An 18,197-nucleotide genomic window follows, 5' to 3' on the forward strand; every position below is an offset into this window, starting at 1 on the left:
ATTAGAAACAGGTTGAAGTAAATGGTTAGTTTAGTGATGCAACTTCAACTTTGGTCAAATGAAAGTAAACTAAATTGGTTAATCTAAATGTAATGAACATTGATTTGGTGAATTTGGAAATATGATTGCTTGTGATGTGGATGAGTTAATTGAATGCAAGAGGTTTAATTTGGGTTAGTAACTTGGAAATGAACATGTGCCTTTTGTTAACCGAATGCACCGGTTTATGAGACATAATTCCATGTGATTTTTTTTGAAGTGCAGGAATTTGGTTAAACTTAGTCGAAACTCCACAACATCAAAAGTGTTTCAACCAAACATTTGATATGATGTTTTATTGATGATTCTAATAACCAAAGCTTTCTTTTATGCGATAGCTTCTTGCTTGTCACTTCAATCCTTCTTTTGGTAGGTCTTTACTTTAAGTGAGTTACATACCAAGAAAAGCTTCCCATGGTGACGTTGAAAGATTGAGGATAAGGTAGAAGATGGGTAAGCTTGACTTGAAGAAACTACTCCAATTGTGTACATCAACTGGATTTGAAAGTATACCCTAACTGAATTCACACCTTGTAAATCTTTTACTTGTTTTTTTAGCAAAGACTTGAACCTTCATCTTGTAAAACACATGTTTTGTGTAGCACCCCAAGATTTAGATTTTATTACTTAATTGATTATTGGTGATTTTATTGTGAATTTATGTGATTATGTGTGTCATGTTGTGGGGTAATGAAGGATTAAGGGGGTAATTAGAATTATTTGGACTTTAATAATTCGGTTATATTATTTGGAGTTATAATAATAATTAAATAGAATATTAAGAGAAAAAAAGTTGAATAAAGGCGTAAGAGGAATAACATAGAAAGGATCTAAGGGGTAATAACAAGAGAAAATAAGAGAGATACGGTTCATTATGTACGATCGTGGAATAGAGAGAAGACGCAAAGTGAGAGTTAGGACAAAGAGAACCAAAGAGGAATCCCCGTAGAACGTAAAAGAAGAGAACTAATTGCTAGGAATTTGAGGTAAGGGGGTGTAATCGCGTTTATTATGATTGATATCAGGTTAAGGTAGTGGTAAGTTTTTGTCTTGTATGATGATTTGATGAAAAGTATAATGATTATGTGTTAATGATGATAATTTGATGTGTTGTGAATAAAGATTAATGAATGAGAAATGATGTGTTGATTTCATTGTTATGTTGTGTTGAAATCCATGATTTCTCTAACATGATAATGAGTCAGGGATGTTAGGATAGCAGAAAATTGGATCTTTGATGATGTAATTCGTAGCATAGGTTTTGTCATGGTAAATATCTGAAAGTGCCTTTAAAAAGTGATTTTGTGCCAAACGCAGCAGTAACTATCGGCTTGTACGAACCATGTGCCGACGCATGATTCTTTGAAAAAGTGGTTTTAAAAATTATAACAGTATGTGTCGGTGTACAAGACTTATGTACTGACACATGGCTCCCAGAAAAATAATTTTTCTTAAAAGTTACAGTACGTGCCGACACATACAAGTTAGTGGTTACAGCCTAAAATAGAGCAGTACATGTGCCGACCACAAACTCGCATGTGCCGGCACATGCACTCAGATTTTACCCAAATTATTGTTTTTCCGTACGATTTTGATCATAAATTTTTAATCGTATATCCAAATGACGAACCATTTGAAGTGTTAGAAAGCTAATGAACAGAACAATAACATGGAATAGATAGGTGAGGTATCTTCCCAGTATTTCTATGTCCAACATGTTTAGGAATCATGTATGCTAGGAATTCTTGTTGTAGTGACGAACCATTGAGTGTGGTTGCAATGATGTTGTTGTGATGTTAAAGATGGTATCGTGATGATATTCTAATGATGTTGCATGAATATACATATATGCATGCTTTGTGATGATGATTATGTGAATGATGATGCATTTGACTAGTCGTGGTCGAAATTTATATGACGTTGTGCATCATGCATTCATAGCATTTTTGGACGGTGGTCCGCTTGTGATGTGCCTCAATCCCATTGTGCAGATTGAGTGCGTTTGTGATGTGCTTCGGTTCTAAGAGGGAACTGATCCTATTGTGAGGATCTTTGGAGGGTGATGAACCAAGTTTTCATAATGTTGGTATCACATGCATTGAATTGGTGTTGTTGCATTAACATCTCGTGTGTCATTGCATAAGTTTTGTTGATGAATTGTGATGTGACGATAATTGTGAACGATGTGATTATATGATGTTTGACAGTAAAAGATGTCTAGGTGCTATTAAGATGTATCGAGGAGTAGGATGTGTTGGTGATTGATATGTGTTATATTGTGATGGTGTAGATCGTAACTACTCATCTTTTCCTTATATATTTCATATTGAATTGAGATTACTCATCCTTTCTGTTCGGTTGGTGCTGACCAGGTGGCCGACAACAAGTAGCTTAATCTTCAATGATATTTGAGAGAAAAATGGGAGTTGTACCTGCAAGGCACTCTGATGCCAAAGTAAGAAAGAGAACAAAGGTACAACAGAAAGTATGAAAGTTTGGGAAAAGTTTGGATTACCTTGCCCTCTAGAGGTAGAGGGCTATTTATAATGTTCTCCTTGACGTAGATTGGATCATGTTATATTCGTGGGCCTGGGCGTGATTCCAAGGCCCAAAATATAGGAAGGAGTTGACTAGGTTTTGACTAGTCGAGCACAAGGTACTAGCCGTTGTCGGGGACGAAGTCCCAACATGTTCGGCTAATCCTTAGTCGTGTGAGGTCTAAATATTAATTGTGCCCGACGGAAGGGGAGACTACTTCCCTGCTGGTTCTATGGATTGGGCCAATGCTTGTTGGGACGTTTATGCCTATGAGCGAATTGGGCCAATTGGAACTATTGGGCTAGTGCAAAACACTTTCTGTTTGAATGTTGTCTCCACGTGGGTAACACGCAGATGACCAAGAGTAATTCGTAGAAGTTTCGAAGATAGCTTCAGAGTTTTTTATTTAGATTCGTTATAATAGTGGCGTCTTACTCTGATATGTAACATCGGGTCGGGAACACTTTATTTTGCGAATGATTATTATATTTGATTAAACTATTTTCATGAGGTTTTTGGAGGTTAAACACGGTTTTAAATCTAAGTTGTCATACGACCGAATATTTATGCTTTTTACTATCCTTGTCCCGGGATTTGGTGAAGCGTTACTATGGTGATGGTAGCTAAGGCTGTGAAATAAACGAGTTGAACCTAACAAGAGTAATCTAACGAGTTGAACTGAGATGTTCGTGAACTTCTAACAAGTCGAGTTTGATTTGAAAAAAAGTTCGTGATAAACTCGAACTTGAACTCAAACTCGGCCAATTCTTAATGAGTCGAGTTTGAGCTGGAAAAAAGTTTGTCTTAAACTCGAACTCGGCCAATTCTTAACGAGTCAAACTGAGCTGAGGCGAGTTCGACTCGACTCATTTCCAACCCTAATGGTAGCAATTTTGGTGTACTTCGTTTCCAAGAGGGAATCGATCATATGGTGGGGATCAAGGAGTGAAATGAATCTAAGGGTTCATATTGAAACCACATGCATTGTGTCGGTGTTGTTGTTGCACTAAGATTATATGTGACGTTGCATGAATTTGGTGATGATATGTGTGGTGATGATACATTATTATTGGTTATGTGATAAATGCATGACTTCTTGTTGACGAAACATGATGTGTGAATACTTGAAATTTGTTATGTGATTGTTTACTGATGAATATGAAGGCGTGTCGCTACTTGAATTGTAAACTATAACTTTAAAGTTTACTTTTCTCTTATGCTTTTTATAATTGATTGTGATTACTCACCCTTTCTGTTTGAACGTTGCCTCCACGTGGGTAACATGCAGATACTCAGGAGTAGCTTGTGGATGTAAGGAAAATAGCTCTTAGAGTATTTTAGTACTTTATGTTATTTATAGAGGTGTCTTACTTTGATATGTAACATCTGGTTGAGAATACTTTGTTGAATAATTTTATGTCGCATTATGTTTTGTTTCAACTCTTTAATGAAGCTTATGTCATGAGTTTGAACATTAATAATAATTATATGATGATGATTCTCATGCAATGTTTTGACTAATTTATGAAGTTGAATAAATAACATGAATATACATGTTTATGAATCTTTATTATTATGATTCTAACCCGTGTTCCAGAGCATATTTTAAATCATTGGTGAATTATATGAGATTTAGAAGGGTGTTAAAAATATAATTCTAAGTTGATGTATAAGGTTTTGATATAAAGTTTCACAAATGTGAAGTAAATCTTTATTGAATAATAAATATATCTAATCTATATAAAAGACAGATACATCAATTCTTCAATAAATTTAAAAAGAGAATATTTACTTATAATTCAAGAGTCTCATCCACATTACTTCTTGTCAAGTGGTGAAGAGTAATGTTACTTACTATTACTACATACATGATTAGTCATTTTTAAATAAAAAGTAGGCATGTAGAGCTAGATTTTTTTAATAGAATTATAGACCATTAAATATTACTTAAATTTTCTATAGTTAATTTATTTAATAAAACTTAAAGAGAAAATATTAAAATATAAGAGAAAGTTTTATAATACGAGAAAATATTAATAAATTGCTAAATTATTGAGACGAGAGATGAGAAAAATGAAAGGTTCCAAATTCAAATTTAATAAACTAAAAAAGAAGAGGAAATTAGAGCCTCCAATAGATATAAGTGTCAAAAAGAACATAAATTTTATAATCAGCAGTAATAGCAAACAACTATTTGTTTACATTGTTTGTTTATCATCATAAGATACATTTAAAAATAATTGAACCATCAAAAACATTTTTAAATAGAAATTACTAAAAATACAGTTGATCTTAAAATAGTTGCTTTAAAAAAAAAACTTAACAAAATAAAAACTACTGAATGTAATTATTTTTAAGAGTTGGCTGTTAAAACAGACCCTTATTAGTTTTTACACCTGCACTGCATCCTTGAATCAGATGAAAAAGTGTTCCAAGTAGCCAAAACACAACAAAGCATAAATGTATTATTAATTGTGTAGCATAGCTCTACTCAGAATCCTAACTATTCTATCTTTAATGTTAAAAGTTTAAAACATCAAATTGTCGAAATTGACAGAGCTCTAGTCTTCAAAAGGATAATTAATAAAGCGAACTAAAGAAGTTACACAAGAAAGAAAACATAAACACTGAATTACTCTAAATTTCCTTTGTGCTCAGTGCTTGCCACCGGGTCTAGGAGGGCCAAAGTAGTTTGTTATCAATCCCATTAAAGAAAACCTGAGGTTCAAATAAACATCATGTCAACAGTTTTAACAATGAAGAAATTAGTAACATGAAATTTATATCAAACAAACCATTAGATATCAAGTTCACTGAATCTTTTAACTTTCTCACTTTCACTCACACAACTACGAAAAATTATGTAAATAGGGAAATTGCAGATCGATTTTATGTTGTATAAACATTATGACTCTTGGTATTCCATCTCATGTTTCCCATTTCATGTCGCATATCATTATGACTCTTGGTATTCCATCTCACGTCTCTTATTTCTTTACATCCCTAAACCATGAATACCCACTGGAGTCAAGATCCTCTCCATTTTTCTCTTCTCCATTTTGTCAATTATCAAAGTTTTGTAAATATAAATACAATAATGTGATATTTGATGGATCCACTTATTTTTAATACATTATAAATGTCTTCAAAACTTTAGTAATGGAGAGGGAAAATGGAGAAGAAAAATGGAGAGGATCTTGACTCTACCCACTGGACACTGCCCATTGGTGATTTTTTTATTTCGGAAAATGTGTTTCTTCTCCTATTAGTAGTCTCCATCTATTTTGGCCGTTGTCTCTGACAGTTTTCCCCTCATGACGCCACAACTCACTCACATCTACCGTCGCCAACGCCATTTACAATTGGTCTCCATCTCCTCTAACCATGTTTCTCTTTCTCCCATAGTATCAACCTACTCCAATGTCAAATACGCAAACATGCATATGCTCTTTATCATATGCAATCAACCAAATGCCGTCACTAGTTTCTGTATGTGCCGATCTCACCCTGTCATCTCTGTTCCAAATCTTTACATGGTTTGTTTGTTTTGGAGTTTGTATCTCAGTTTCCCGCTTTTGCCACGGTTTGGTGTTATTTTTCCCACTTCTTTTCTGACCATGGCAAACACTGACGCTCCAAAAGCTGATCCACCCATTCTCACCAACTAGGTCAGCAACCCACTCTCAATTCACAATTTGGACGGAAAAAATAATGATGCATGGAGTTATATGGCATCAAATTTTGGCTTAGGGGTCAAGAATATAAAGACAACCTCCCTGAGAAAGCTATTGTTGCATCTGTAGCAGATTCTTATCAAATGAATGAGATCAATGCCTAATTCTGTAGAATAACTACTCAACCTTCCATAATGCAGATCTTGTATTCATGAGACTCGCGGGGCTCGTTCCTCATCTTTAGCACAGACCAGAAAATCCAAATCACATTCTAGTAGGAACCACCATGCCAAGTTTGGTTGATGGATACACTGCTCCACTTACTAGATCTGAAAGCATCCTCTCAAAGTACTGCCTTCATTAGCTTCTGTAAATCTGATGTGCCTCTTGTATCAAATGTCAGTACCTCCATTAGTTCTTCAATTTCCCCTTTGAAACGGTTGCGTATACATATATGACATTTGGCATGGGTCTACTTACTGAGTTTTAAGACGTATTCCAAATCAGAATAACTGGTTTTCCTGGGATTTATGAGCAGCTAAGTTGATTATTTTACACACTTACAATTAATATGACCAAGCATTTTGCGAAGGTGATAGCCAAACAATTGGTTTTCCTTGGATTTATCAGCAGCTAAGTTGATTATTTACACACTTACAATTAATATGACCAAGTATTTAGCGAAGGTGATAGCCAAACAATTGGTTTTCCTTGGATTTATGAGCAGCTAAGTTGATTATTTTACACACTTATAATTAATATGACCAAGCATTTAGCGAAGGCGATAGCCAAACAACCAAAACCTATGAAACCCTAAATTCCTCTGTCATTGTCATATCATATTTGACAGAATCATTTAACTCCATTAGAATTTTCTACCTCACATCTTTTATTTCATTCTTCTCTATCCCACACATGTCAACAAAAACACAACAATTTCCTTAATTCTTAGCTGAGTTATTGTAGTTTATAAAAAACCGAGAAGATGTCAGAAGGCTTCGTTACAGCAACAAATATTACTAACAGTCTAGCTACCAAATTAATGATTAAGAAAGAAAAACAAGCTTCATGATTCTCATACTCTACCTAATCAATTAGCAGCTTGCTACAATCCTTTAAGGGTAATTAATAGAACCCAGATTTTACGGGCTACAAAAGTGTGTTATTAATTGCAAATGGTTGAGCTTAAAGCTGTTACAATGGTGGAGGACACAGAAATTAAACCAACATTTCATTTTCAAGAACTCCTAAACCAAAGAATAACTCTTCTAACAAACTTCCTAACAATATTTCTGAATGTGTAACTCACTACCCTTTTGAACGAGTACTCATTACTTTTTGAAAGAGTTGCTCTTTATCCTCCTTCCCTCTCTTTTATAAGAGAAATGTTACCTCAAATCAAAGGATATCCTAACTAACTCCTACTCACAACTCTTACTCACACTTCTTCTACGATCTTCTAGAAGGTGTCCTAGTGTAAGTGGGCCCAATAATTGGGTCAGCCATCTTATTGGGTTTTCGCGTCCTATCCTATCAATAATCCACATATCAATTAAGCCTCATCCACTTAAGCGTCTGACTCAATTGTCTTCTTTGAGCTAATCCATACTACAAGCATAAGCCCTTGTAAGACGGTGTGAAAGAGTTTACAGACACAACTTATGACATATTTCTAAGTTATTCTTAGCTGATTTTCATAAACTCAATAAAATTTCTAAGTTATTCTTAGCTGATTTCCATAAACTCAATAAAATAGCTTACAAATACAGTTTATACCTAATATGAAACAACTTATAGTTTTTATTTTAACTTTTGTGATAGAAATAGCTCATACATAAACACTTATATACTAGGCATTTAAGCTATAAACACTTAAATGAGTTGTTTATCCAAACAGACCTAAACGGCGTCAGATAGATCGATCAAACAAAGCTAATTCCCTATTAGATTCAAAAACTGACCAGTTTTATTAAAATCTCAAAGAATAAACCTTATTTTTAAATTTCCAAATTTTAGATACCGTGTTCACACGACACTGACTCGTCATTGACACCGGTAATAATTTGGAAAAATAATAACTTAAACTTAATCACAAATATCGGTGTCGGTTTAGACTGACACATTTTTCCAGGGATGTCGATACTAGAGATACTACAATACACATAATCAAATGAACAGATCTGCAAATAGAAATCAGAACAACTGAAAAAACTTACATCATAGCCATCATAACTTGCTTAAGATCGTTTTCCACATTCCTCATGTTAGCAATGGATTGCGCACAGAATATGAGAGCCAACCACGAACTCAGCTTGTACTAATTTCGCAAGAGAAAACAACAATAAGGTCAATCAAATCAAACGCAACGAAACGAAGGTAGTTCAATAGATCCATCAAAAGAGAGAAGAAAAAAAACGAGATCTATAAATACAAACCCTAAACATAACACCGGCGACGCCGAATATGACGGCGATGAAACCGGCGTAATCGATAGGAAGGTCTTGCGGCGCAATCACCGGAGCTACGTATGGCTTCGCCGCCGATGGCTGACGTGGATCGTTCCCGTGAGATGACATATTTTCTGATTCGCTTTCTCGCGTCTTCCTCCCTCGATTTCTCTGACGGGAGTTTACTCTTACTTTCGCTCTTTATTTTGATTTAGATACTTTTTCCCAATATATAAGTGCCCCTTGAAAGTGGTCGAAATTTCTTTTATCTAATTTAATTGATTTTGTGTAAAAATATTTTACATGACAATCATAAACCATGTATATTTGAAGATGTTTGAACAAATATTTTACATGACAATCATAAACCATGTATATTTGAAGATGTTTGAACTTTTTTTCATTATTTTTGTTTTGTTCTATAAAAAAAATTAAATCTACAAATTTTTAAATAGAAATGGAGTGAATTTGAGTTGATTTGAGTCTTTGGTTGGTGTTTAGGGAGTCAGAGAAGTCTTTAGTAGAGCGGTCCTGGCGGGCCTCCAAGCATAGGGGTGTTCAAAACCGAACCGACTCAATAGAAAACTGCAAAATCGAACTGAATCAACCTAAACCGCAAAAATTTGCATTTGATTCTGACGTGTTTGGATCATTTTTTAACATCACCGCGCGGTTCGGTTGCGGTTTGTATTTCATAAACCAAATCAAACTACATTATGTTACAAAATCTTACTAACTAATATATATTGTTTATTTTTTTAGAGAAGTTAACTAGTATTATTGTAACACCCTTCTAAATACCCCGAAAACATAGTACAAAATCAGAGTTAAACATGAATTCAAGGGCGTCACAATTTAAAACAATTATACATTCCAAGTGTAATCATACTCTACTGAGAAAACAACATGTAATTAATTCAAACTCATGTTTTATCACAGCGGAAAATCAAAAATATTTGGATACTCCATGAAAAACATCATTCATAAGGATCTAAGCCTTTTCTTCCAACAAAAGAGAATTATCCAAACCAAATAATAAAGGAATAAAAGAGTATGATAACTCTAAAAACATGCGTTCTCCAGTGTTACAAGTCTCAGAGCATGACACCGACACCTATTTATTAAAACTAAAGACATGACTTTACAAGCCATCCTTACCAATCACTTAAGCCGCTACTTCAATCTGAAATCATCAAAGTAAGGGTGAGACTACATCATAAATTAAATAGCATTAAAAATCATCAGATATAGAATTCATAAGCAATTATTCATCCTACTTAGCATATTCAGATTAATCAATTCATACCAATCACAAGCACAAGTCAATAGTATGCACCAATAACACAACACAATCATAACACCGGAATTCATCCTGACAAGTCATAATTTATACAAAGACGATGCAGACTCTTATGCATGTGGTACCATACATGGGCTAAACCCATCTGACTGATCTATTCATCACCAAGATACAGCCCAACCGGCACAAATTCCACACAATGGGAATTATGCCCACCATTTAATCCACAACATCATCGGGATCCATCACCAAAATGCATATGAATGAATGCATACATATGACATACTTACAACATCACCGATCCGATGAACAACATCGTCTCACATAACTCAACATAGTTATCACCAACAAGTATGTACATGTATCATGCATCATTCAAAACAAATCAAATTATCATTATACGATCACAATAATCACCACATGATCAAAATGAACAGTGTCATTACCAATAACTCACCAAAAGCAACACCGAATGATATATTCGGTTTCAGCACCATCTACAATTATATCATATATAATTCACACCACATATAACGTCAAATCACAGTATATCATTACAACATCACCACATTGTCGCATTAACCAAATCATGCACACAATGTACAAAACTCGCCATAAACGAAATAAATCAAGATTTTCAAAATAAAATCAAGTTATTGTTGTTTTCTTTACTTTATATCGTAGAGTATTTAATTTAAGAAACAACGCCCAAAACGGCGTCTAAAACGGACTTACGGTTTGAAAATTAGAAGCTTTTAAAGTTAGAATAGTTTTCAAAACGTGCTGCTGGAATTTGTACTGGAACCCGGTTCCTCCCCATGTGGGAATCGGTTCCTGGACCCAAAATGCTATTTTTAACGTTTTAAAACAGTGGAACCCGGTTCCTCCCACATGGGAACCGGTTCCCACGAACACAGTAGCTGAAAAACATGATTTTTAAGGCTTTTATGCATCCCAAACACATACCAACTCATACCATTACGAAATTTATCACCAATAACATCAAAATACTCCAAATACATGATTCTAATGCACAAACAACATACCATAACACCATGTAACAATACTACATCATCAATTGCAGTCAATTCATCAAATCATGCATGTCAGTGTTGGAATTTCACAAAACCTAACATCCCAAATAGAGATTCTAATCCCTTAATTCAATCCTATCATCATCAAAATCATAATACCATATAATTAGAGTAATCACCCCTTACCTTAGGTTTGATCTTCGGTCTTCCCCTTTCCAAAGCTCTTCAGTTATTTTCACGTTCTTTCTCTTCTCGTAATTGCTGTAACCCTCCTATTCCACAATTTCCTTCTACTTTATGAGAAATAGAATAACTTTGGTTAATGGGTCTAACAAGTTAACACCTCCCTTTCTCACTAACCACAACACAGCCCAATAACTATTTTCCAATATTTCTCAATGTTCCTCATAAAATCAATTATTCCAATTAAATAATTTTCCTACTTAAAATTAAATAATTAGAAATAATTTTCGGGGTGTTACAACTCTCCCCCACTAAAAGAGTTTTCGTCCTCGAAAACAAACCTCAAGTGAAAAGTTCCAGATAAGAGTCCTTCATCTGACTCTCCCGTTCCCAGTTAACACTTTCTTAGTCTAACCTCAAATTTCATCTGACATAACCAACATAAGCATGTCTCATGCATTCAATCTCAGCTCTTACGTCGCATTTGACCATCCCAAGGTATACCACTCGCTATATCTCCAAAGGTTAACGACAATGAAACGTCGAGGTGCGATCCATACAATACGCTCAATAACTGAATAATACAATTACACAATCCATGGTATGATCACAACTGATCAACACTGCAGTAATGGATTCCATCTACCCACGTACCAACCTTAGACACACTCTTCCATCTGAGCGATAAAGTAATACTTACACTTACTCAAAACAAATTCCTGAGTTACTACATCTATTAAAACATTCCCACCATCGGAACGAGTACACGCAAGTAGTTATAATTACACAACTCATCAGCCTCAATATACCATTGCTTACAAAATAACTCAACTGAGTCCCGCTCTCCACTAAGAATCAAATCAACTTCGTCCTCCGTAGAGTATAATTCCTCATTATATTTAGAAATCTACATAACACCTGTAACACCCCAAATCTACCCCAAGCATTTATGCGGAAAATATCAGAGTATAAAAATTCTCAACAGAATCAGGATGTCACACATTCAACATAAACATAAACCTGTCATGTTTTTTTAAACTAATACATAACACTATCAGGATTGGAGTGAACAAAACTCTTAACATATATGTCAACTTATGAATAGCATAGTATTCATAACATGTTCCAAACTTAGATTCAACATGCAACGGATTCACAACGATTCAACAACAAAGACATAGCATCTTTTGAATCATAAAAAAAAACAACAATACAAACAACTCCTCAAATACATCGCAAGGTTCAATAAACAAATAACAACATCAAACAAGTGTTCATTTCCCCCCGAGTGCTACGTATCAGAGCAATGACACCCAGAACTCGACTATAAGCGGAAACAGCTACTCATCTGGATTACCTGCACGTTACCCACGTGGAGGCAACATTCAAACAGAAAGGGTGAGATATCAAACTATATAAATAGGATTATGATAAATCATATATTAGGTAAGGAATATAAATGAATCACTGTTTCATACAACATCAACATAAACAACACAAAGATCATCATCAAAGAATAGTCTTGATATCAACATATCGACATCTTCAACAAATCAACACACAAGCATCACAATGCATAGACAACAACTTGAACCAACAACAACTAACAACGACTCGAATGCGACTCAATTATGCATATGCATGTGGTACCATTGGAGTAAAACTCCCAACTTAGAACATTGCCAGTAATTCCGAGGCATAAGGCAAAGCCTTCAACACGGTCACATATCAACATCACACCGTTCAACTTTATGTTATGCTATGCTATGCGGCAACATACAACGACCACGATTCGACAACGAAATAACAATAATACAACAACGGTCACATATCAACAATCACACCGTTCAACTTTAGCCAAAGGCTCACAACACAATCTTAGCAACGAGATTATCACCTTCATAGCAACATATATACAATATCAAAATTCACTAGGATTCACACCTTAAGGCTACCCACAAAACAAATACAAAAAAAAAAAGATAATATCGATAATCACAATATTCATCTCAACACAAGTATTTAATTTAAAACTACAAATTTTAGTCAAATACATAAAGGATTGTAATTCGTCGATATATCGAATAAAACAACCAACTCCTAAGTATTATCTCAATTAACTAAATATGATATTAACTATTATCCAACATGTTTTCAACAAAATAAATTAACCACACTTATCTACTAATTAAACTTAATTACCATATAAATTTTCATTAAATTCCGGACAACTAATTATACCGCTTAATTCGGTTATTTCGACCTAACGGGACTGTTTGAAATATATTTGTTCTATAATTCCTACTGCTTTACTATTGCTACTGTTTCACAATCCAATATTTCTACTATTTTCAATTTTATTTCATCTCCTAATCATGTTCATTTCCATTATTATACTATTATGTATAAAATAGCATAACAGAGAATATATTAGAATCATATGACACAGAATAGTGTGGCTTAAGAGACAATACAACCTAGCTAGAAACAAAATGTGTTGGTGGTGTATCTCATTTCTCTTTATAACATCATATATTTCATTTCATAAATCATGATGCATGTCTACCACATAATACCATGTATTATTTATATTCCTTAAGTACAAATATGAACCAGGAAGACAAAAAAAAATAAATTGACATAGCAATATTTTGAATTAGAAAGAAAACATAGTCACACTAATTCATCAACAGCAAAGCAACTAGAGGAACATCACACAGTCAATGCTCGAGCCGCCGGTCACGGCATTTCAAGTCAGACGTCCATGGCTAGCTGCTGAACGACAGCATCCATTCCAAATTTTAATAAAACAGCAACTTGACAAAAATCTAATGCAATTTCAAAATTAACAGAAAACAAAATTAACACTATACAATGATTAATCTATACCCTAAACCCACATATAATCTATCATATTCCCATTTAGGTAGTAAGAATCCCCCCTTACCTTGGATTGAGTGCAGCTCTAAGAAGATTCAATGGAAAATTGGAGAAAAATGACACTTTAGAGCAACACTTTGGGTCTCCTCTTCAAACCCTAACCCCTCTTTTCTTTCTCTCCTCTTCTTTCCTCGGTTTTTCTCTTCTTCTCTCTTAAAGACAACACTACTTCTATTTTAAAAAAATAGACTATATTAATCATTTAATACATAAATGGGTCTAACAAAATATACCCCTTAGTACTTAGAGATGTCATTAATTAAGCCCAATATTATTTCCACACTTAATATAAAAATAATACTTCCAATAAAACTTCATTAAAATAAAATCCGATTATTTTAATATACCGACTTATTACTCAGTGTCTCACATTTCCAGTCTAAACTTAATTACTCAGAAAATTCCCAAAACGCTAAATATTAACTCATTAATATTTCTAATACTAAAAATATTAAAATCTCCGATTAAATATCGATCCGCTATCCCGAACTAATACCGACTAAAATGCCCCAAAACGCAAAAATTTCAGAAAACATCACAAATGTCTAAATTAAGAAAATAATTATTTTTCCGGGCGTTACAACTCTCCCCTACTAGAATATTTTCGTCCTCGAAAATAGAAATTTACCTGATTCAAATAACTCGGGATAGGAGTCTCGCATCTTGCTTTCCAATTCCCAGGTCAAGCTTTCTCCAGCAGCTCCTAACCAAACAACTTTCACCAATGCAATCTCCTTGCCTCTTAGAACCTTTATCTCGCGATCCACAATTCGCACCGGCATCGTCTCCACTGTGAGATTATCACGCACTTGCACATCGTCCATCTGAATCACATGAGACGGATCGGAAACATACTTTCGGAGTTGTGACACATGAAACACATCGTGCAAATTAGCAAGATTTGGCGGTAAAGCCACACGGTAAGCAACTTTCCCAACTCGATCTGATATTTGATATGGACCAATAAAACGAGGAGTGAGCTTTTTTGACTTCAAAGCTCGCCCAACACCAGTCACAGGTGTGACTCTCAAAAATACATGATCACCAGCTTGGAATTCCAAATCTTTCCTCCTCTTGTCATGGTAACTTTTCTGCCTACTTTGAGAAGCTTTCATCTTATCTCGAATAAGCTTCACCTTCTCAGTAGTATCTCTAACAATCTCGGGTCCAAGCACCACACTCTCACCCGATTCGTGCCAACACAACGGAGTCCTACACCTCCGACCATACAACGCCTCAAAAGGTGCCATCCCAATACTAGAATGGTAACTGTTATTGTAAGTGAACTCAATCAACGGAAGATACGTATCCCATGAACCTCCCTGCTCAAGAACACATGCTCTCAACAAATCCTCTAATGACTGAATAGTCCTCTCGGTCTGACCATCTGTTTGTGGATGATACTTCGTACTCAACCTCAACTTAGAACCCAACGCCTCTTGCAAACTCTTCCAGAAATCGGAAGTAAACCTCGGATCTCTATCCGACACAATACACAAAGGAACACCATGCAGCTTTACAATCACCCTGACATATATCTCTGCTAACTTCGCAATCGGAAATGTGATGTTAATAGGTATAAAGTGTGCCGACTTCGTAAGCCTATCAACAATCACCCAAATCGAATCAAATCCTCTCAAGGTATTAGGTAATCCTGTTACAAAGTCCATCGAAATGCTATCCCATTTCCATTCTGGAACTTCTAACAGTTGCATCAACCCTGCAGGCTTCTGATGCTCGATCTTCGACTTCTGGCAAGTCAAACAAGCATACACAAACTGTGCCACATCACGTTTCATACCAGGCCACCAAAACAAACTCTTCAAATCTTGATACATCTTTGTAGCTCCTGGATGAATACTCAAACTGCTTCTATGACTCTCTTCAAGAATCACTTTCTTAATCTCTTCATCATCAGGAATACAAATACGATCTCGGAATCTCAACACACCATGCGCATCTAACTTGAAATCATCCTTCTCAAGTCGATCGGTTCCTACCATCAAATCCACCAACTTCACATCTAGCTTCTGAGCCTCTTTGATATTGTCGAGAAAGTCATTGTTAATCTTTAACATTCCCAACATAACACTATGCGGTGTCACTTCACAAACTAAGCTCAAATCTCGGAACTGCTCAATCAACTCCAACTCCTTAGCCATCATAGCCGACATATGCAAGGTCTTTCGGCTTAAAGCATCGGCCACAACATTAGCTTTTCCGGGATGATAGTTCAAACCGAAATCATAATCCTTCAATAATTCTAACCACCTTCGCTGTCTCATATTCAACTCTTTCTGATCAAAAAGGTACTTTAAACTCTTATGGTCACTAAACACTTCAAATCTAGAACCATAAAGATAATGTCTCCAAATTTTCAACACAAAGACCACTGCAGCCAACTCTAGATCATGCGTAGGATAATTCTTTTCATGAGTTCTCAACTGTCTAGACGCATAAGCCACCACTTTACCATTCTGCATAAGCACACCACCTAACCCCATCAGACAAGCATCACAGTACACAACAAAAGGCTCTCCCGGATTAGGCAAAGTCAAAACTGGAGCCGACGTCAACCTCTTCTTCAACTCATTGAAACTTTCTTCGCATCGAATATCCCACACAAAAGCTTTTCCCTTGCAAGTCAATCTTGTCAACGGAAGTGCCAATTTAGAAAATCCCTCGATAAACCGTCTATAGTAACCGGCTAAACCCAAGAAGCTTCTAGTCTCAGTAGCTGACTTTGGAGCTTCCCATTGTAACACAGCATCAACTTTAGAAGGATCCACGGCAATGCCATGACCAGAAATGACATGACCAAGGAAACTAACTTCATGCAACCAGAATTCACACTTAGACAACTTGGCATACAACTGCTTCTCTTTCAGAACTTGCAACACAATCCTCAGATGCTCTTCATGCTCTTCTTCAGATTTAGAGTAAATCAGAATGTCATCAATGAATACCACTACAAACCGATCCAAGTAAGTATGAAAAATACGGTTCATGTACTCCATGAATACTCCCGGCGCATTAGTAACACCGAAGGGCATCACCGAATACTCGTAGTGTCCATACCGAGTCCTGAACGTGGTCTTCTGAATATCATCTTCTTTTACTCTAATCTGGTGATATCCGGACCTCAAATCAATTTTAGAAAACACACTAGCACCCACCAATTGATCCATCAAGTCATCAATTCTTGGAAGTGGATACTTGTTCTTTATCGTCACCTTATTCAATTGCCGATAATCAACACAAAGTCTCATACTTCCATCTTTCTTCTTTACTAACAACACGGGCGCTCCCCACGGTGATACACTTGGCCTTACAAACTTTTTCTCAAGCAACTCTTCTAATTGCTTCTTCAATTCAGATAACTCAGATGCAGACATCCTGTACGGTGCCATAGAAACAGGTCTGGTACCAGGTACAAGATCAATCGCAAACTCAACTTCTCTTTCTGGAGGTACATCGGGAATTTCATCAGGAAACACACCAGGAAATTCTCGCACCACCTTTAACTCATCAATTCTAACTCGATTCTCAAAAGACAATGACGCCATCAACGAGAACATTTGTGCTTCGTCTTGCATCAATTGCCTCAACTGCTTACCAGTCAACAAACCAACTCCTTCTTCCTCGGAAGAAGAAAACCTCAAGGACTTGTTAAAACAATTGATATGATCATAGTTATACTCTAACCAATTCATACCCAAGATCACATCTAATCCACTTAACGGCAAACAAATCAAGTCAACAACAAAGTCTTTGTCGAAGATCGACAAAGGACACTTTGAACACATCAGAGAAGTAGTCACCGATCCCTTAGCTGGAAGATCGACAACCATCTCTCCATTCATGGAAGACAACATAAGACCCAATCTTTCAACAGAATCAGAAGCAATAAAACAATGAGTAGCACCAGTATCAATAATAGTGATTAAAGGAGTACTATTAATGAAACATGTACCTCTGATGAGTCGGTCTCCACTAGCTGTAGGAGTCCCAGCTAAAGCAAACACTTTTCCACCAGATTGTG

At 35.6% G+C, this 18,197-nt stretch overlaps 1 protein-coding gene and 1 long non-coding RNA gene across 2 annotated transcripts; both read right to left on the reverse strand.

Moving 5' to 3' along the window:
* Window positions 1-5,013: 5,013 nt before the first annotated feature.
* Window positions 5,014-8,920, reverse strand: LOC131644889 (protein Asterix-like). Its single transcript, XM_058915499.1, has 3 exons — window positions 8,687-8,920; window positions 8,468-8,568; window positions 5,014-5,295 (listed from the first exon to the last, which is right to left on the reverse strand). The coding sequence occupies exons 1-3, from the start codon at window positions 8,825-8,827 to the stop codon at window positions 5,232-5,234; spliced, it is 306 nt and encodes a 101-aa protein (XP_058771482.1). The 5' UTR covers window positions 8,828-8,920; the 3' UTR covers window positions 5,014-5,231.
* A 3,407-nt stretch (window positions 8,921-12,327) lies between these two features.
* On the reverse strand, window positions 12,328-14,303 carry LOC131622849 (uncharacterized). Its single transcript, XR_009290027.1, has 2 exons — window positions 14,163-14,303; window positions 12,328-12,572 (listed from the first exon to the last, which is right to left on the reverse strand). It is a non-coding gene; the product is annotated as an uncharacterized LOC131622849 (long non-coding RNA).
* Window positions 14,304-18,197: the final 3,894 nt, after the last annotated feature.

Source organism: Vicia villosa, linkage group LG1, assembly GCF_029867415.1.
Source record: "Vicia villosa cultivar HV-30 ecotype Madison, WI linkage group LG1, Vvil1.0, whole genome shotgun sequence".
Lineage (NCBI taxonomy): Eukaryota > Viridiplantae > Streptophyta > Magnoliopsida > Fabales > Fabaceae > Vicia > Vicia villosa.